Raw genomic sequence first — 21,455 nt, 5'->3', positions numbered from 1 at the left:
GTTGGAATGGGGAGCGAAGAGGAGTGCACGATTTTAGCGACATGTGCGTCCACCTTGGGAGCTGTCCCCCAGCAGACCCTATCCACTGGAAGGAGCAGGTAAAAGGAAGTAAACCGCTTAGGAAGTGGAAACTTCCTATTTGGTAGCTTCCAGACCTCATCGAGGACCTCCTCTAGCTCAGTAGATTTAGTTAAAACAGCCGTCCGTTTGGGACGCGTGAAGTACGGGCTCGAAGACTGAGGGGGTTCAGAAGTGTCTTGTAATTTTAAGACGTCTCTGAACGCTGTTACTAGTGCCCCTACATTGAGGCGTGCCGCCCTTTGGGGCTTCATCATTGTCATCATCGAGATGTCCCTTCTCCACATCAGTGTCGGTATCATTGTCCTGATGGAGGGGTCTGAGGGAAGGGCCCCCCCCCTGACCCGAGCTTTACGGCCTTTACCCTCTAAGGATGTTTGGATGCCCTGAACCGAGGTTGCCAAAGCACACGCCCAGGCAGGCTCCTCCGCAAGGGGGGCACATGCCGTAGACGTGGATGTGCCCGGCTACCCCTCTCTATGTGCGTGTTGGCTCCTGACCGAACATCTAAAACCACCCCCATTTTGTGTTATCTCTTCTGGGTGTGATCTATTTCTCCCAAGGTACTCCTACGTTGTGCGCCCAAGACGGCTGCCGTGCCTGGTACCTTTTATGGTTGGAATATATAACCCATAGAAGTTATTACCCAAAATGTCTGCACCAACCCAGCAGTATGCGTAATATGCTCTCTACGTTAAGTCCTTAATTCTGTTTTCCAACTTCATGCAATTTTAATGCCGTTGTTCAATATACCATGTTTTTGATGTATTTAAAGCGACTTTGAGTCCTATGTAAGAAAAGCGCTATAAAAATAAAATTATTATTATTATTATTAAAACTGAGTAGCTAGTCTGGAGGCGGGATAGAGAAGGGGAGGAGCCTGTCTGGCTGGGAGCAGCCAAGAAGTTTAACCTTCCTGGTGTTGGAATGGTTCGCTCATCCACTCTCTACCCACTGTCATTCCTGTGGCCCATGACATCTCCCGAAGAATAAAAAGCAATTCTAGTTACTTACCGGCAGTGCAGAACATAATACTAGCATGAGGACGGGGGAGTATAGACTTAAAGCGCACACTGTATCCACAGCTTTCCCCAACATCTTCTCCTCTCTCAAAGGCAACGCGTTCTGCCGCCAACACTGCAGTGATCCTCCGGAGCTTAAAACAGGATTATGACCAATGTTCAATGTTATAATATTACAGACCAGAACAAAGATGATTTACTCCATATAAAAGAGATCTGTACCTGAGTTACTACAATGTTACACTGAGCTGCACGGTCATTCCTGATGTACTCGTCCAGAATGTACTGTGGGACCTGGGTGGTTTTGCCACATCCAGGAGCCCCTCGAATGATTACCACAGAGTTGTTGTGGATCGCATACAAGATATCAGTCTCAAACTTCTTGACTGGCAAAGATTCACGTTCATTTAAAACCTGCAATATTATATGTAATCCAAGAATTACATTAGAAATAGGATTATAAAAAGTTGCAGCTAACATTTTACATTTCCAAGCTAACTGTAGCTACTTTCATACAAAGGATGAATAACAAAATATGTTTAGGAAAAACAATACATATTTTGTTTTCTGGTCACTCTAAAGCAGTGGTTTTCAACGTCGGTCCTCATGTAATGGGCCCCATACATCAGCAATTAATTGTGACAATCCTCAGATCTGGAGATGATTGTCACAATTAATCTTTAATGTGTGGGCTCCCCTTTTTTGGCAATCCCGATCAAAAATTGATCGGGATGGCCAATCGATTGCTGAATCAGATTTTTAAACATGTTTAATAATCTGGTATTATCTGCGGTTGTTTTTTATATGTGTGGGCATTCCCGTTTCGTCTTCTTCTTCTATTTAAATTATGAAAAGTAGTAACATCTGAAATGACAATCGATTGAGGTGATGTATGGGCACTTTCCAGATATGAAGATGCAATCTTTAGATGGGAAAAATCTGCCGATCACTAAAATAAATCTGTAATGTGTGGGCAAGTCAAATAGATTGTAGAAACCATTTATCTGGCCAAAAAATCACTGGATTTGGAAAACCATTAATTGTGATTGCTGATGTATGGGGTCCATTACCCCAACAGTTCACGTTTTCCAGGTTTCCATACATGCAGTCAAAACTGCCGTCTTGTCGGAAAGGTGGCAGTTTCTGACTTGAATAGGTTGGAAGGGGTTCCAACCTATTTAATAAGGTCTGTTTTTTGGGCGGAATAGCCTTAGATCAAAGTGCTTTTGTCGGAAGCATGGCCAAAACAGGTTTTGACCCAGTTTCCGGCAATCTCAATCTGAAAACAAGTCGAATGGAGGCAGGGAGGAAGGCGCTGGGTGACCTGCTGCATCCTCCTGTCAGTCTCCCCAGCAGCTCACCAGGGAAAGAAGGCACCTCCTCAGTTGCTCACCCGGTCCAAGCGCCAGCCCAGTGAGCAGCAGCGGCCAAATCAGACCGTCAGATTTGTCCACTGATTGAATAGGGCATGTCAGATCCATTCCGACAAATGATTGTCGGAATAGAACTGACATTAATTGAATATACCTCATAGAAGTGAAATAAAAAGCTCCAACTGTGGATCTGTTATAATTTGTTAGTGAATAATGAGTGCACCTGCCAGGTGACCTGGAAAACATGAACTGTTGCGGCTACTTGAGGATCGAGGTTGTGAACCGCTTATCTAAACCATGCCACCTTAGAGGAAGCACTATTAATTAATGTTGTTCATGTACTAAATGTCAACAAGGAATTCTGTGGTGTAGTACAAGGACTCCATTTTACAGGAAATATGCACAGTACGTACTGGCGTGATTGCTAAACCGCTCACGTTACATTCCCTTACCTGCTGCCGGATCTCATCTTCTTTCAGCTGGCGCATCAGCTTATATTTTAAATCTGCATTGATCCAATCTTGGGTTGCCTTAAAAGAAAGTAAAGAGTTGACATTAGTCTATGTCAGGGCAAGCCAACTCCAGTCCTCCAGAGCTACCAACAGTTCACGTTTTCCAGCTCCCCTCACAGGTGCACAGGTGCACTCATTACTGACCGACACATTTTGAAGGATCCACAGGTGGAGCTAAATACTTCACTTGTGATTCTGTGAGGAGACATGGAAAATGTTAACTGTTGGTAGCTCTCGAGGACTGGAGTTGGATACCCCTAGTCTATGGGAACACATCCACTTCATGGCCAGAATTCTTGTGCAGTCTTTCATGTTTATCTTCTGCAGATGCCGATTACTGGCTGACCTGATCATACAGCCAACTGAAAATAAACTAAAGACCCCCATCCACTAGTGCGATAGGAGCAGTTTATATGCTATTGCGACTCACTGCGGTGACGGATCGCATAGAAAGTGACACATCGCATGTCTTTTACCTGCGATTGCAAGGGGAGGCACATTCCCGTTTGCCTCGCAACTGCAGATCCTACGGGCTGCCATGAATATGTCGCTGTCCGTAGCCTCTGCTAGGATAGGATTGCATACGATACATTGTATGCAAAAGGAGGCATACAATGTGTTGTATGCAAACCTGTCCCCGGGAGTCATGGGTGAGATGGTAAGGTACTGCATGCAAGACCTCGCTCTAGTGGATAGGGGCCTTTACAGAGTCTCTTCTGCTGTTCTGATTGGCAGCTGAAAATGATTCCCCTGCAGGGAAACCGGGTGGCGCTAGGACGTGAGGTGTCCCACTCAGCAGCTGCTGGAGTTTCAAGTTGGTCAGGCCTGAGGTATAAAAATCGAAAGGGGGGTAGCAGAGCTAGAAACAGTAGAAAAGTATTGGACTGATTTTACAATAGTTTTAAATTTAATGCATAAATAAACAACAGTGACCACAATAAAATGAAATAAAAAAAATAATTTCTGGTAAATAGAGAGCTGGTATTGCATATGCTTAATATAAAATAAAGCCACACACAAAATATAGGCTAATGGGTAGGACACTCCGTTCCTAGTATGCCTCAGAATTATTATAGGTAGGTACCAAAGTCAGTGTATAGGAATGATTAGTTCACCTTGTAGTTAGGCCGGTGTTTCCATATAGCTAGATCCGGACAAATTGTAATAGAATTGCTGTCCACTGTGGAGGGGCAGGATTCTGCACCTGCGACCAAAGGGGGTGGTGGAGGAATCTATTCCAAATGGGGTGGATGCCAATAGAAAGCAATTTCATTGCAGGTGCGAGTGGGGATCTGTTGGGTCCTCTGACAGGAGGCCTCCACCGTCGGGTAAACTAGAATGGTCCTTTACAGGCTTCACAGGAGCTCTAGGGTTTGCTGTGCACCAATTTGCCATAGCATACCCTTAAGGTATCAAACAGTCTTCAATAGAACACATATAGCGTAAAGAAGACAGTGAGGAGAAGTAACAATGAACATTTACAGAGGAAGATCAGCCTCGCAAATGCATTCTGAATGGATTGTAGTGGCGAGAGTCTGCTTTGAGAAAGACCAATGAGTTTTTTGCAAGTTATTTAATGTATTTTACAAAAATGGAAATAAAGAATTTAGAACAAAATAGTATACAGAATACATCACTTTTTTGCAAACAGATCAAAATCTCCCTTTGCTGAAAATTAAACATATTTACTATAATGGTACCTTTGCACAGAATGTAATTTAATAATACTCACAAATGCCATTGGACCGTCATCAATGTTGCTGCTGGTCCACGGGTTCCATTTCTCCTTTGGAGGTGACCACGGGACCACTCCAGAATGACTCGGCTCCCAAGATGGCTCACAACGTTCCAACTTTTCTTGATTGAGGGATACAGGCTGACTGGGATCCTGGGGCTGTAAACAGTGTGTTGTAAAAGGAACATTACAAGAGAAGATAACACAATTTGGGCATTTTTAATCAATATTTTTACTAAAATGTCAAAACGTTAAGTCGCACATGGTGATTGGCGCGACAACGAGGAGCGTGGTAACATCTGTTCTAATGAACCCTTAATATCTTTTTTTATTTTTTTGTAAACAGATCGCATTTCTAGAATTGTAATAGGTAATGCATATTGAGTTACTAAAATGTATTGTAGGTGTAGGGCTGGAGCTCATCCTCTAATGACCAGCTCACACAAGCACATTTCTAAAACTGGGTCTGATGGGATAGATGCGGAGGAGCTATTGCACTTCTAGATTTCTTCAAGTGCCAGCTACACTCATCACCGTCTATACCCCAGTGTATTTAGCCTCCAGTGTCCCCTAGTGGATGAAACAGAAAAACCTGGTATCAAAAATAATTATGGTCCCAAGTATTTTGGATATGGGAGAATCCACCTGTAGGCGCACACAATGGAGTTGCAGCAACCATTTACTGTTTAATTTCATTCAAATGTGGTTTCTCCACTGACTCATTCCTGCTGTACCCAATCCTCAATGTGTAGCGTGGCTTAGACTTGACAGAAATGGAGAAGGTCAATAAACCATCAAGTTCCTTTTCTTCCACCAGTTTTCAACGGCAGAAATTATCTGTGGGAAACTAGGAGTTCTAAGAAACATTTTACCTACTTCACTGGTAAGTACGTCCTATAGGAACACATATAGGACGAGTCACACATTAGCAAAAAACGCTTTAAAACATTTAAGTCAACCTTTCATTTACAATGTTTGGACAATAGATGACTTGCAGCCCTACAATTAACAAAAGCCTTACTGATTCTATAAAAAAGCTGAAGGGAATGGGAGAAAAGATACTTACAAGAGAGGGTAATTTAATCTGCAGCTCTTCAAGAACACCAAGAACTTGTTTTTGAATATCAGGACTGAGGTTCACTTGATATGGTTCCAACTGTTCACAACAATAAATAATACAAAAAAATAAATAAATCAGAAATACTGTAAGTTTGTGCCTCCTGAATCCCCCCTCCCCCTCAGCCAAACCCCACCCATAAGGCACAAGTAATTTGTTTCCAAAGTAGAACTCACAGCTCCTTCCTCATCCTTCTTTTTTTGTCCAGTGTATTGTTCAATAAGTCCTAAGTGATACAACTGGCGCACCATTGATAAGGCACAAGACTGTCCGGCCAATTTCTTACTGGAGCCATGTTCTCGGGCTTTGATCTCTGCAAGGCAAATGTTATTACTGATACACAATGTAACACACACATCCAAAATAGTCCTGGGCTCCCAGCAATCCTAATTACGTTTACTTTCATACAATGAAACCAGGGAGTACATATCAACATCACATTTTGCACGAGATGCATCCACCTCTGATATAGTGGAGCTTAGTAATGCTGTATGCTTGCATTATTGTGAGTAAAATCAGACAGGATATCTCTCCTAATAAGAGCTATCCTTTAGGATAGTAGAACTTCAGGGTTTATGTGCGGGACCCTGGGAAAGATATAATTGGAGCCTAAGGCCCCTTTCACATGCTCCGGCTCCTGCCGGGCGGCGAAACCACGCACACAGAAGTTAAGGATGGTGGGGATGGCCACAGCCCGGCAGCCGTCCCTTCCAGTGGTGACATCCGGCTGCAACCGGGTGGCAGGGCCGTCCCGTGTGAATGGACACAATCATGTCCATTATTAACTTCTGAGTACAGCCCGGCTTTTGGCCGTGCGGGGTTTCGCCGCCCAGCAGGAGCCGGAGCATGTGAAAAGGGCCTTAAATGTGCTGAACGTAGTATCTTCGTACTGCCTGCAGGTGTCACTGCTGCAATAACTGTGCATAAAACTATTTTGGAGTCACAATATTTGCATGCACTTAATGTTTTAAAAAAATATATATACAGTATTAAAATGAAACATCTTTTTAATTGTTTGAGTGCCAAGGGAATTTGTCAAAATAGGTGTGAAAATTGGCAAGCAAACCCCTTTTTTATTAAACCCTTTAAGTGCCAATGTTGCTGTGAGAGCTCCTCAAAATATATTCTAAAAATGGCAGCGCGGGAGTGAGGGAGCAGGTGTGTGCTCCCCAGCATACATCTGCCTACGGCTGCTATGGATCTGAAACCTGGCACCCAGAATTGACACTGTCGGTCTGAGGTGGACAGCTTATCCAGACGCACAAAGTGAGAGCCGCTGACTTCCCCCATCAGAGCTGCCCTCCCAGGCAGAGGGAGACAGGCCGCTGCGGACACTCCCAAAAAAACAGTTGCCCTCCTTGATGTGGAAGCTGGGAGAGGGGAAGGTGGGAGCTGAAGTCTCTGTTAATCATGAGAAATATGTACACATAAGTAGCAATACAATAATTAAATATGAAAAAAATTTAGCACTGTTAAAAAGCATCAACATACTGGAATAACACTGGCACATAAATGGTTACCGATGACTCTAGTATTGGCTATGGTCACTAAATAAAGGGGGTGGGTGATAGTATGTAGAAAGAAATAATGCTTTTAGGCAATTATCTATATGTTAGTATTGCAATAATACTATAATAATATTCGGCAGATAGGCCGAGAATAGAAGAGCATGCACAAAGTGATATAGAAATATTAGAAAAATCGAAAATTTAAATAATATGATAATCTTATTTTATTCCTTCTAATCCCGTATCTCTGTTTTTGTTTTACTCACTAGTCACTTATCCATATATACTGCTTTTTATTATGGTAATGACGTAGCATAACTGAGGCTCTGATACAAGGAGAAGTGCATCAGTTCCACGTCAAGGATGCTCTGTTTGGCCCAATAACTCAATGGCATAAGATCGATTATATATGGACAAGAAACTCGGGGAGACCCACCGCCACAGGGATTTCTAATCATATGTATGTTTGGAAATGTGTCTATATGTACATGGTCTGAGATGTGACAAATGTGACAGTTCCATGGTTATCTAATCCTGTAATGTTTAAAGGTTCATCTCAGACTGAATGTATTATGTCTTTGTAATGAAAAAAAAAATCGCAATAAAAAATAAAGAAATAAAAAATGTCAGCCCCGCTCACAATGACTGTTCTTATTTTTGGGTGCAATAGTTAACTAAACTTCAATTAGTAGACTTGGCTGAATTTAAAGAACAGTCGCTGGGAGCAATGCTGTCATTTTAAGCGAATGTTCTGAGGATCGCTCACAGCAACGTTGGCACTCAAAGGGTTAAACTAACAAACGCATGGAAGACCTTGAAAAATGTTCTCCAATTTAAAAACTGTACCAAAGAAGAATGTCATAACTTACCTCTTCCAAGCTGCTTAACATGCAGGTTCATTTCTGCATAATATATCCTGCAGACACAGATAGAGGTCAGGATGTCATACACATCATAGAGTGGATACCCCATCCAAAGTTCTCTCACCCACATCCAACCCCCCGCCCCTCCCCTTTTCCTTATTGTGACTGCATACAGAGAGAACAGGCCAGTGTACATGTATTTGCAATATACGGCCTATTGCCCAAAATACTGTATAAGTACAAAAAAAACACTTATACAATGATTTCAAGGAAGATTTTACAGATGGGACATTGCAGTGGTGTTCACTGCATTGCACGTTTGAGCAAATATTAATCAATTAAAATCATAGTTGCCTACCCTCCTGCATTCTGCAGGAGACTCCCTGAAAGAGCAGCAATCTCCCTCTCACCCTGGTTAGTCTAGAAATCTCCCTCATTTCACCTAGCCCACATTATGTTGCTGTTACATTTTTGGAAAAAAGGAATGAGAGATAGATACATTTACATTGAATCATCAGCGCCATTTCCCAGCATTGGTGATAAAAACACAATTATCCCTATGGCTACATGCATGTCTTGTGGCCATTTATATGCATAAAACACAATAGATGAACAATCCCTCACATGGATCAGTGACTATTCTTTAGCAAGTATAGTAGCTCTTACTAACTGCTTTGGGGCTCATCTACATTTGGATATAAGTCATTTTACAAGATTCCTCTCAGATGTAGCAGTGCACACCCACGCTTCTAGGTGCCACGTTCACAATCTCTTTTTCACAATCTCTCCATATACGGATCTAGACACGCCCTTTGGGAGGAGCAGGACACACACCCTCAATGGAGCGCTTAGCAAAATTCTACTACCAACTATAATCTCCCTGAAACCAGTTTTCAAAAGTAGGCAAGTATGATTAAAATTATTACATTAGATTAAACAAACACAACTTTATTTAAAAGAATAAAAATCACAGGAGCAACACTATGGATTTTGTAGCATTACTAAGTAACTTAATGAAATGTGGCCATTAACTTATTGTAACGACAGTGAATGAGATCATTAACTATATAGCTAAATCAATAATTCGAAAAAACCATGTTCGTTTTTTAAAATTGTATTTTCTTTCACCCAATAAAAAAAATACTGAAAGCAATACAGTGCCAGATTACAACCACTAGCATTAAGCAATTATATATTTTTTTTTAATTTGGAGGAGAGCAAAAATGTATCTTTGGTGCCCCTATTGCAAACAGCGGTTCATCTGTGTGGCGTTATATTCTTTCTGAGTTTGCATATGTTTTGTTCCTTGTACTACAGGGGATGCAGTCGGTAGGTCGACACATGCAATAGGCCAAAGAGTCTTCTCGAAAAAGGATGGACAATAAAACAAAAGGTTGGTGTGTACCATTGTGCGGACCTGTGCTCATTGGACCAAGTCTGAGGTCCAACCTCCGAACCTCCTCCCGGCGGTCGAGAACATAGGTTGCATGTGATAAATCACATGTAAAAGGACTGCATGCGATATATCGGAAGGTCCCGGGCGGCTCGCAGGTTATCGGATGGCCATACACTGCTGCCGAGCATATCCAGGCACTGTGCCTGAAGCATGGGAGAGGATGCGGTACACTTATAAGGTGTCCTTGTCGACCGTTTGTCAACTTAGACAAAAAAAACACGAAAAACTAATAGACCTTTTCCATGTCAACATATCGCTTGAGTCGACCATGTTGACCTAACCAATATCAACTTTTATTTAATAGAGATCGATTTATTGACGTCTACCTTAATTGTGTCGACCCTATTACCCATACCCCAACTTCAGTTTCCTCCCACAAACCAACAGATACTTTAGTTGACAAAATGGACTCTAGTGCAAGTGTTCTCGCAAAGTAGAGAATTTGGACTTAAATGGGGCAAATAATGATATGAACGAAAATATTCACTTTACAGTTACAGAATTACATGCTACATAATAACATAAACATAATTAACATAATAAATAAGGGGTAAACCAATTTCTCAGCAAAACCTACTCAAATGGAAAACACATTACCAAGGTAGTGGATGTAATTTTTATCCAGCTCCGCACAGTAAGGGATGAAAGGGCGCCAAGGCAGAGTGCAGGAAGAGACCAAAGTCCCTGCTACAGCGGGGTCTGAGTGTTTTAGCGCCTTTTTCCCCCCTGTGAGCCACTCCTGTAGTTGCTTCCTCTGTTTCCAGTGCCTCCCCTTGGCTGGGGATCACTTGGAATCGCCCAGTCTCTGAGCTCCTGTTACAGGCTGCGATCTCCGCAGAGTTCAGCCTGCAAACCCAAATCCAAAATGGCGGCTGCCATCGCAGGGTACCCATTACCCATGATCTCCCTCTATGCAGGGAGCCGGCTCTGGGGTCCCCCAGGATCCAGGAAACCTCCTTTTAAGGAGGACGCGCCTCTGTCAGCCCCTGCTGCGCTGTTAGTGTGCATAACTTCTCAATGAAGCCTCACATTGGTCCTGCCTAACTAAGATGTAAAATTAATAAAAAAATAAACCCCCTAGCTACTCTTCTTCGGCTACAGCAGCAGCCCTTCAGCATAGCACCCACTCCGGTGGGCACCTAACACGAATTGAGGAGTCTGGGATGCAGAAGGGAGGAGCTTGCCTCTCAAAGCTTTAGCATAGGTGCCTGACTCCTTCGGACCCTCCTACATCCCATGGTTGAGCTGTGTCACCAGTATAGATGAAAGAGAATACATGACTAATAAAACATTACACGCCAATAACTATAATACAAATAATTTTCTTTACCGCAGATCTGACAATTTGACAAAACAGTAACAAACCAACCTTTTGCAGTTTGGCCCCACTTGCGAGTACTTGTAGTCTGCTTTTATCTTTTCTTTCTGAAAAAAACTATTAAGACGAACTTTTGCATTCTCAAGGGTCCAGTTTCCATGTTGCCCTGCATTCAGGCCCACTTCTTCAGTCTAACCAAACAGGGAAGAAAACAAAAAGGATATGCTGGTAAAATTGTTTTTTGGCTTTAAGTAAGCAGGAAAGTGGTCAGGAAAGACCATGTTCTATTTTATGGAATATTTACATGAGCTTCCTGTTGTTCTTTTTCAGCATAATTCTTCCTGCTTGCTCCATACTCCCAATTTCCACCACCATGACCGTACCCCATATTGCCGACAGTAGGTGCGCCTTCTGGAAAAGGATAACGTAGAGATTTAGTGAGATATAGAGATATAAAAAAAAAAATTTGATTGCCCACTATAAATATATATTCATATTATGTATGGATATGATAACATATTGAGTGTATAATTTTTTTTTGTTTAGTTATTTTTTGGTTTGTGTGAGTGTCGACATATGTATGTCAACGCGTTAGTCTGATTATGTATATTAATATGTATGTTGTTTGTTATTTGATGATATAGTAACTTAGGGGTGTCTTAGGTGGTGATGGCACTTTTTAACCCCCGTTGCCCCGTACGGACAACCAGTTTTGACCTTAGTGCTGTGTCAGATTTTGTTTAATCTACATAGTTAGAATCCCCCCATAAGGTCTTAATCCAATAAGGCTATTGTTGATTTGTAATAGCATGATATAAGTTTTTCTGCCATATAGAGCCAATGTTGAGTTCAAATTTACATGATGTGAACTATGTTTATAAAATTCAGTGGATGCTGATGTGTGCAATAATATTAAAGTAAATAGCAGGTCCCAGGCAGATCCGGCCACTGGAACACATATATGGCCGTGTAGTGACCTCAGCATTGCTCTCCAATACAGAGAAGCGTGCACCCAGCGGCTGGAACGCATTGATAGTTACGGTTTCCGGTTGGTGGAAAGCAAGGGCGGAAGTGGGACGTGAATGGTGTCCGGCAACTGTTGGTTATGTTATGCATGATGCTGGCATGCTACGATCAGCGGACTACATACAGTATGTGTAAGGTAGGCTCTTCAGCCTGATACAGAGTGGTTATGGGTCTATATGGTGGACTTTGTCTGCATTGTGTTGCAATGTTTGCTAGGAGTTACTTCCGGCCAGAGCAAATTGGATGGGAGGATATTGTGATGTAATTAAGTCCAGATGGCTATTTAATGGTGGCCCTGTGGGGTAACAGGTGAGCTTGCTTGTTGGTGGCGATACTGTGGTTGTGTCTTGAGAAAGGCCGCCTTACACGCGGTCGAAAAATTTGACACATGACTTGAAAATGTCGCTATGACCCATGTAAGAAACCTCTTCCCCTAGCCCTGTAACTCTAAACCTCACTACCTGATGCCTAACCCCCTCCTACCGGGTGCCTAATCTTCCCCCTTCCCAGCAGCCTTAATCTAACCCTCCCCCCCTTAGTGCCTGACCCTCACTAACCCTTCCTCCTCACAGCATAACCATAAATGCATCCCATACTATGATTCACATTTTGCTATGATTCACATTTTGCTGTAACTGACACTTACCAAAAGCTTCTGGCTGAAAAGGCAAGTCGGAAGGCAATAGTTCTGCAAAATGGCCTTCAAATCCTGCCGATTCGGTTGGTTGATATCCATATTCATAATCTTCCTGCCCAATTAAACCGAGATTCTAGTCCATGTAAACACAGAGTAACTACTAAGTACCCCCACGCCCACTGTATATGGCTAGAATGTCACATAAAACCATAAGCAACTATAACAATCCGGTACTCTTTACTTAGAAGGGCGCCCATCTCGGGCATTGAATGCACTAAAAAATCAGGTGCGATGCGACAGACGAGATGCCCGAGATTTCCCATAGGGAACAATGTTAAATGTCTCAATTGACCCGATTTTCCTGTTCAATGCCTCAATTGACCCAATTTTTCCATAGGAAACAATGTTAAATGGGCCACAGAGGCCAAATAGGCACCCTGAAGTGAATAATGGCCACCCGAATTGTAAACGCCACCCCACGATCAACGTCAACCCGAAGCGTGGCGAGCCCGCGAGGGGCGGCGGTACGCGTCCTACGACCTTTTCATACCCCCACTATCCACGTCGGCGTGGAGTTGAGAATAGAAAGTGTGGCGAGCGCAGCGAGCCACCGAGCCCGAAGCATGGCGAGCGCAGCGAGCCCCGCGAGGGGACGCCGATACCTTCACAGGTATCCGCGTCCCCTCGCAGGCTTCACAGCTGTCCGCGTACGCTCGCCACGCTTCGGGCTCGCCACACTTTCTATTCTCAACTCCACGCCGACGTGGATAGTGGGGGTATGAAAAGGTCGTAGGACGCGTACTGCCGCCCCTCGCGGGCTCGCTGCGCTCGCCACGCATCGGGTTGACGTTGATCGTGGGGTGGCGTTAACAATTCGGGTGGCCATTATACACTTCAGGGTGCCTATTTGGCCTCTGTGGCCCACTTAACATTGTTTCCTATGGAAAAATCGGGTCAATTGAGGCATTGAACAGGAAAATTGGGTCAATTGAGACATTTAACATTGTTCCCTATGGGAAATCTCGGGCATCTCGTCGGTTGATCGCACCCGATTTTTTAGTGCATTCAATGCCCGAGATGCCCGAGATTTTTTACTAACGATGCCCACGATCAAAATCGTGGGCGCCCTTCTAAGTAAAGAGTACCAACAATCCTGTTGTCCAAAAAAAGATAATTCACAGATGTCACCCACCGTAATTAATGGCAATTCGTCACTTTTGACTTCACCTATTTGAACCAGGTATTTCACAAACTCTCGTGCTGCATTTCTTTGGGCATCCCTTTTGTTGGTAGAAATCCCCTTGCCCAGGTAACTATATCCGTGGACTTGAACCTATTGAATAAATGAGTGCTATTAATAAAACGGATTGTAACCCCTTCTACACCGTCACCAAAGATGTTTTACAAATGTTATAATGGACAAGGGACACGGTATTCGCTTAAATAAATACAAAATACAGCGAGTCCCTGGAAGACTATATCAGATGGTTTTTAAAGATCTCAAACAATAAAAAAATTCTGCAGTTATCACAACCTACTGTAAACAGGTTGGATTTGTTACAGGTCTTCTATCTGAACTGTTTACCCTTTGAGTGCCAACGTCTTTGTGAGAGCTTTTCAAAATATCCACTAAATATGCCAGTCACTCACATTTGTTATATAAATTCAAATAAAAAAAAATGTTGTGTAAAATGGGATATTGTACTTACTGTTAAATCCTTTTCTCCGATTCCACAGGTGACACTGGAATTCACACCGGGGAATAGAAGGATGACTATCAGGAGCATGGGCACTTTAAGAAATTAAAAGAAGGTTGGTTAACTCCTCCCCTTCTACTTCCCCTTCCTAGGCAGTCTGAGTAATTGTTCCTGGAGGGAGCTGGAAGAAAACATACTTCCGATGAGGAGTTTAAACTGCACACATCCTAACACACAAGAAAGAACAGGAACAGTGAGGTTAGACATTTTAAAGAGAATAACCACACACAGAATGACAAGGGAGTTCCAACAGACAAACCGGAATCAACCCTGGCAGAAAGCTTCAATTAAGAGCAAGGTGACCTGAATGCACAGAGGAGCAGCGCCAGGTGGGCGTCCAGTGTCACCTGTGGAATCGGAGAAAAGGATTTAACGGTAAGTACAAAATTCCATTTTCTCCATCACTGGAGTTCACAGTGGGGACGTCCCAGGGCTGCAAAATCACGGGTGGGACAGCGATTAGATAATCCCAACACCAAGTGGCCAAACTAAGAAGCCTGGGCCGCAAAAGGTGTCAAAACGGTAAAAGTTGATAAAGGTTCTCTGACCGTACCAAGTAGCAACCCTACAGAGTTGTTGAGCAGAGACCCCTCTGGCAGCAGCCCATGAGGGACCAACCAAGCGGATAGAATGTGCAGAGCAAAGCGGCACTTGTGAAGCCGCCACATATGCCTGCTGAATCGTGAGGCAAAGCCACTTAGCCAAAGTCTGTTTGGACGCCGGCCGAACAAGGTCTTGCAGAATCGTACAGGATAAACAAAGCATCAGACTTCCATATGGAAGCTGTCAGGAGACTTAGACCTTGAGGGCACGCACCACATCCAGAGACCTGGAGTCGGTGGAATCCGTTGGAAAAACAGGTACAACAATCGGTTGATTGATGTGAAAGGAGGACACAACCTTTGGAAGGAAGGATATATTTATCTGTAATTCCACCCTATCGTCATCGAAAATTAAGAAGGTGGATGCCAGGACAGTGCACTTAAGTCCGATACCCTTCTAGCAAAAGCTAAAGTCAGACGTAAGACTGTCTTCTAAGTAAGGTACTTAGGTCTACTGATTCCAACGGTTCAAACAAAGGAGATTGTAAGAACGAAAGCACCAGATTTAAATCCCACAGGGCTGTGGGTGTTCGGAAGGGAGGTTGAATTCTTAAAACTCCCTTAAAGAAAGTTTGTACCTGAGGCAGCAAATCCAATTTCCGTTGAAAGAAAACAGAAAGGGCGGACACCTGCACCTTTAAGGATCCCAGGCGCAGACCTGCAGAGCGTCCAGCTTGGAGGAATAGAAGAAGGCAAGTCAATTTGAATGCCCTGGGTGAAACCTGGCGACCCTCGCACCATGAAATATATGCTCTCTAGATATGGTAATAATAAACAGAAGTCCCCTCTTTTCTGGCACGCAATATGGTGGGAATTACCGCCAGAGGAAGATCTGCCCCTGGGGCGACCACGGGACCTTGCCGTCGGACGAAAGGATCGAAAAGATGGCCCTGAAAGGACCACCTAGGAGGAGGCAGAGGAGCTGCAGAAGAAATTATGACTTACCCCCTGTAGCTGGTGAAATAATTTTGTCCAATTCAGAACCAAATAGAAAATCTCCCTGAAAGGGTAGGGATTCCACTACCCTTTTGGACTCAGCGTCGTCATGTCACTGACGCAGCCAGAGAGCCCTGCGTGCAGAAATGGAAAGGGCCGAAATATGTGACACCACCACACATACATCAACCGAGGCCTCTATGATTTAGGCAGCAGCTTCTCTAATGTGGTCTGCCAGACCCAATAACTAGCCCACTGCCACGTCTTTTCTAAGTTCCTTGGAGATCGGGGCTGCGCAGGCCTCCATTGTCTTATTTACCCAACAGCCTACTTGTGCCGGACGATGTAGTACCCCTGTGGCTGTGTAAATGGTTTTTTAAATAGTCTCCAGCTTCCTGTCAGAAGCGTCCTTAAGGGACAAGACACCCGGTAAATGGAGTACTATTTTCTTGGAGAGATGAGAGACTGATGTATCCACTGAGGGCGGAGTCTCGCATGCCTTCCTACTATCTGCAGGAAAATGGTATGAAGTCAAGAATCTGCTTGAGACCTGAAACAGTTTATAAGGATGAAGCCAAGCATTCTTTAAATGGAGGTCCAATTCCAAACACCTGGGAAAGCAGCTGCTTGTCTGCGTCTTTTACCAAACATCTGCAGGCAAGATGGCAATAGGGCCTCATCGCCACCCTTTAAGGTTGTTTTGACCATAGCAATAAGGTTCTCCAACCCCTGAGAAACCGTTTCTGGAACCAGTTGCTCCTCCAATACTTCACCTGGGTCGGCAATCTGACCCGGTTTGTATCCTCTATGTCAGGAAACAGTCTTTTAGAGCTTGCTAAAGCCGGTGGGGCCAAAGGCTCAGGGTCCCCTGGTGCTAGGGCCCTAGTAAGCGATTCCACAGCTGAAGTTAAATCGGCCTGTTGAGACCTGGCGGCCTCCCTATCTTTCTGTGAGGCTGATAATTCAGAGGATAATGAGAGATAACCTCTATAAGTTGTGAGGCCCATGCAGGCACTTCCTGCTGGGGTGGTGGTAGCAGAGGTTCTGTAGAATTATCACAGATAAGTGTACCGTCTGTTTGTGGAGTAAATTTGGTGGTACATAATTTACATGTCACCTTGTGAGGGGCCTTTGAGCTACCTCCTGCCATAATATACCCCACACAATACACACTATGCACACAATAGAGGAGCAATAGGGAACAGAAGATGTTAAAGGACTGGACATGAGAGTTAGTTTATACACAGCCTATATCTCTGCTGAAAAAGGTTTCAAGTCCCCACTGTGTAACTCACAGATTCCTGGGGATGTTTTGTGAAGCTAGAGGCTAAGTGAATCCTGTCTGAGGCCAGCAGCAGGCACAGGTCCCGTTCCCTGCACAGGCTCCGGAGTACATGCGGTGCTAAGATGGCTGCCACCTGTGTGGGGGAGCGCCGGGGAAGCTAGGAGCATACAGGGTGCTAAGCTCCACCCCCCTAGGAAAGGCACACACTTTTAAATGTTGGCTGCTAAGTCCCTAGTACTGACAATTCGCCTGGCATCCCCCACTAACAGGGAGCCGGGAAATACTCACAACTGCCATGCTAGCTGGTGGAGGTATGGCTGGAGGACTGCAACGTGCACCGAATGCAGTGGCATCCGGTTACTCAGAGACGTGGTCTCAAGAGCCGGGGATCCCAGCGCAAACCGCGAGCAGTGGCGGTGGGGTCCCCCCGGGCAGCTCACTTGGTGCAGACAGGCAGTGGCAGAAGCGGTCCTGTCTGTCCTCAGTGTAAAAGTAGCACAAATAAAACATACTGTAAGTTAAAAAAAAATTGATATCAGCCTTGGAGAGAGCAAACATGAGCCCAGTCCGCGTCCTGACGTCACAATAGACGCCACCAGCACCCGCCAGGAGATGGGCGGAAGCGCTCAGTAAGCGAGGCCGGACAATCAGCCAGATGATTGGCGGTGAACTACAGCTGACCACAAATGGAGCCAGCGATAGGCTGGTCATATGAATATAGCCCAGCATACGGGTGTCATTCGTTTGGCTTGTTTGAGAAAGCTTAGATGCGAAACACGTGTCACAACCCCGTGTTTGGCAGATTATAGGATGTATTTATGGTAGCTTATGTGATCTAATGTGTGTGGTCCACCATGTGTGCTAGATAGGGTTACTACATTCGCAGTGGCCTCACTTCCCACACAATATAGGTGTGGGAAGAACGTTGTGCAGCACTGAACAAGTCCCTCTGCAAATAAATTGTGGTTACTCCATTTGGTATATGTGGAAGGTTTATTAACCCCATATGACAATAAACATCTACGCTAATAAACAGCAATATATCATCTTCATCCAGCAGAGGTCCCCATAAGCCAGGCTAACTAGGGGCTTAATCAGTCCATTTGAACAAAAGATAACATTGTACTCAACACAGTAGCAATTTTCGCAGAGTGTGTGACTACTTAATGTATCTGATACTGTAGGATTGTATCCATCTTTTGTAACATTGTGTACCATCAGAGGTTACCCAAAGCTGGTACAACAGGGAAACCTGTTTACTTGTTCAGACGCTCCACACTGAATGCAGGTGCAATTTTGCACAAATCTTTACCTACACTGTGTACTTAAATTGGGTACAAGCCCTGTGTAACGTAAACCCCCAGGAGTAAAATTGATAAAGGAGCTATTATTTAAATAGTACCGAGCCTATTAAGGCCATATTTAATTTATCAACTCCACAAACAGCACAGTGGTGTGATCCATCCACACAGTGACATCTATAATAAAGGGAATCACCCTCAGAATTCTAAGCTACATCCCCCAAATATAATATCTACCAACACGTTTTAAATCTATCTACACTATCTTTATTTTCTAACACTATTTATGTCATTGTTTGTCTCCCAATTTTTAAACTCTTCCAATTTCGCATACTAATGGGTATCTCCTTATCAGAAACATAATAATAAAGATAATTGGAGTTCCCATTTTTTTAAAAGAAAATTGTGCATAAAAAAGGCACTTTATTTCAATCCTCAAAACAGGAGTGCATCCACCTACAACTGTCTTTTTCCCTCTTGTGTCCCCCTTTTTTTGAATACAATCTAAGAAAGAAGAAGTAGAAGAGGAGGAGTTACCCACACTTATTTAATTTCTTAAAGTGTCCATGCTCCCGATAGTCGCCCTTCTATTCCCCACTGTGAACTCCAGTGTCACCTAGTGGATGAAGGAGAAAAAAAATATTCTATTTCCTATATAAGGTAAACATCACAGGTCACCCTAATGAATGTTTGCTTGCCAATTTTTAAACACCTATTTGTCAAATTCACTTGGCAGGCAAAGGGTAAAAATCCTATTATGTTTAGACCAATAGAAAAGGGCTTTCATCACTCCGAGTCGACAACAGTCTAGAACAACTACAAAAGATTAGGTCTTTCTCCAAATATGAAGACATCTAGCGAAAGGAAATAAAGTGGAAGATTTATCAAATCTTGGCTAGATATGAAGTTTTTTTTTCCTTTTTGGTAATGCCTGCACTAGGCAATATATTAATGATTACAGCTAACAGACAATATATCACTAGGGGGTCGGCTGTGTATGCAAAAGATTTAGGTGAACTACATTGTTCGCAGGCATATTACGTTGGCTGTGCAGCACAGCCGGTAGCCAGTATCTATATCTTTTAATATATTGGCCCATCTGGCTGTGTGCACAGGCTGTCGGCGGACCGCCCGTACATTTACTGCAGGAGCTGACGTCACATCTGGTTCAAAAAATTAAAATATCCAAACCACTTTTTGACATGACTGACACACCAAGTAGCTGACCGGTAAGTGCAATGCATACCCAGTTCTTAGGAAATGGTTTGAATGTGCGGCTACTGTATAGAATGTGGTGCATTATTTCTAATATTTTATGGATTTGAAAGTTTGAACTACAACAGAAAATATCATCAGAAACACAAAAGTGAGAAAATCTTACCTCACACGTATATGTTGGTCTATCTGTGTACGCAGCTGTATGAAGCTCATATTTAGGAATTACTTTCTTCCTTCCACACCAACCATAGAGGAAATTCATTAAGTCAGCCATGTTGGTAGTAGGGCTGTCTCGTGCCCCTAAACCAGATCATTTAGCAATTCTTAATAGGACGGCAGAATTTGTAAAAGACTAAGCACAAGAGAACACATATTCTTTAGGATATTTCAAATAAAAACAACATTCACAAATTGATATATAAAAAGTCAAGCGAGAACCAACAATGCTTCAATATAATGTACAAAATAAACTTCTCAGACAACAGTAAATTACTATTTTCAGATCAACCATAGGATAAGATCTCACTCCGTTCTAGAAAGAAAAGCAGTCATTTTCACAGCACTTAATCAAACCTGTAGTGACACATTGAAGTAATTGCTCACACCATCTCAGAAAGTAGAATAAAGCCCCATACACACTAAGGCTGAGCAGGGCCGGTGCAAGGCACCGGAGCGCCCCAGGCAAGTCGGGGTGGGGGCGCCCCGGTGTCTGCCGCCCGGGTACCTGTCCTGCAGCGCTGTAAAGCTGGCGGCAGCGGGGGGTCCCTGCAGCCAATAGGTGCACGCTGATTGGCTGAATCTCAGCCAATCCGAGTTGCGGCCAGTGTTTCCAAAACAGAAGCGCTTCCGCATAGCCCGGCGGATAGCGCTCGTTATTTCTTATTGACTGCAGGGATCCCCCCTGCTGGCGCCGCCGCCAGCTTTTACGCACATATACGCGGCAGGACAGGTACCCGGGCGGCAAGGGGGGGCGAAATACCGCCCTCCAGTGGCCGGCGCCCTAGGCAAATGCCTAGATTTGCCTAGTGGTGGCGCCGGCCCTGAGGCTGAGCAATACAACAAAGGTTATCGCTCATTCTGGCCTTTCTGAGCTATATAGCTTTTACTATCCAGTTTAAATGCTAAATATAGATAACAATGTGCATTCCCGCCAGTTGTTAACAATGTCTTCCATTGTCTGTACATGCAGCACAATTGTGACTAAAGGCCCATACACACTGGGCGACTTTGAGCTGAAAGTTGCTCAAAACAGCAGGTCTGAGTGGCTTTCAGCTCAAAGCCGCCCAGTATGTATGCTGCGCGCTCCCGCATCATCGCTGGAAAAGCCGCTCATCTGCTGGTTCTACCAGCAGATGAGTGGCTTTGAGGATGGCTTTGCATAGCACTGCGCTATGCAAAGCTGTCCTCACCCCTCCGTCGGCACCAGGCAGGGGGAACGGCGCTCAGTGTGTATGCACTGAGTGGCTTTCCACCCAGCGATGAATGCTATCATCGCTGTCCATACACGCTGGGCATAGACTCCCAGTGTGTATGGACCTTACTCGTCAATGGCAGCATGTAAGGAGTGGGGATCAGATGACATCACTATACAATACAGTTCAGTGTGTCTGCAATATTGTTCCCCCAGGAGTATGAGGAAAATCGTTGATGATATGGTTCTTAAACTATATCGTCTAGTTTATATGGGGCTTAAGATGCGTACACACTATGC

The 21,455-nt window shown here is 44.0% G+C and overlaps 1 protein-coding gene across 2 annotated transcripts in view; it reads right to left on the bottom strand.

The window, feature by feature from the left end:
- Window positions 1–21,455, bottom strand: part of LOC146026489 (ATP-dependent RNA helicase A protein-like) — a 48,691-nt gene that overhangs the window by 25,398 nt on the left and 1,838 nt on the right. For both annotated transcript variants that reach the window (XM_083157201.1, XM_083157202.1), the window contains exons 2-13: window positions 19,908–20,096; window positions 13,838–13,978; window positions 12,655–12,778; window positions 11,287–11,393; window positions 11,034–11,173; window positions 8,215–8,261; window positions 6,014–6,150; window positions 5,787–5,876; window positions 4,718–4,879; window positions 2,926–3,003; window positions 1,323–1,514; window positions 1,093–1,234 (exon numbers count right to left, since the gene is read on the bottom strand). In XM_083157201.1, the coding sequence (XP_083013327.1) occupies window positions 1,093–1,234; window positions 1,323–1,514; window positions 2,926–3,003; window positions 4,718–4,879; window positions 5,787–5,876; window positions 6,014–6,150; window positions 8,215–8,261; window positions 11,034–11,173; window positions 11,287–11,393; window positions 12,655–12,778; window positions 13,838–13,978; window positions 19,908–20,018 (1,471 nt within the window). In that variant the 5' untranslated portion in view covers window positions 20,019–20,096. The remainder of the gene's footprint in view (window positions 1–1,092; window positions 1,235–1,322; window positions 1,515–2,925; window positions 3,004–4,717; window positions 4,880–5,786; window positions 5,877–6,013; window positions 6,151–8,214; window positions 8,262–11,033; window positions 11,174–11,286; window positions 11,394–12,654; window positions 12,779–13,837; window positions 13,979–19,907; window positions 20,097–21,455) is intronic.

This window comes from Crinia signifera, chromosome 8, assembly GCF_055691185.1.
Source record: "Crinia signifera chromosome 8, ASM5569118v1, whole genome shotgun sequence".
Lineage (NCBI taxonomy): Eukaryota > Metazoa > Chordata > Amphibia > Anura > Myobatrachidae > Crinia > Crinia signifera.
This window is presented reverse-complemented; position numbering and strand designations above follow the sequence as displayed.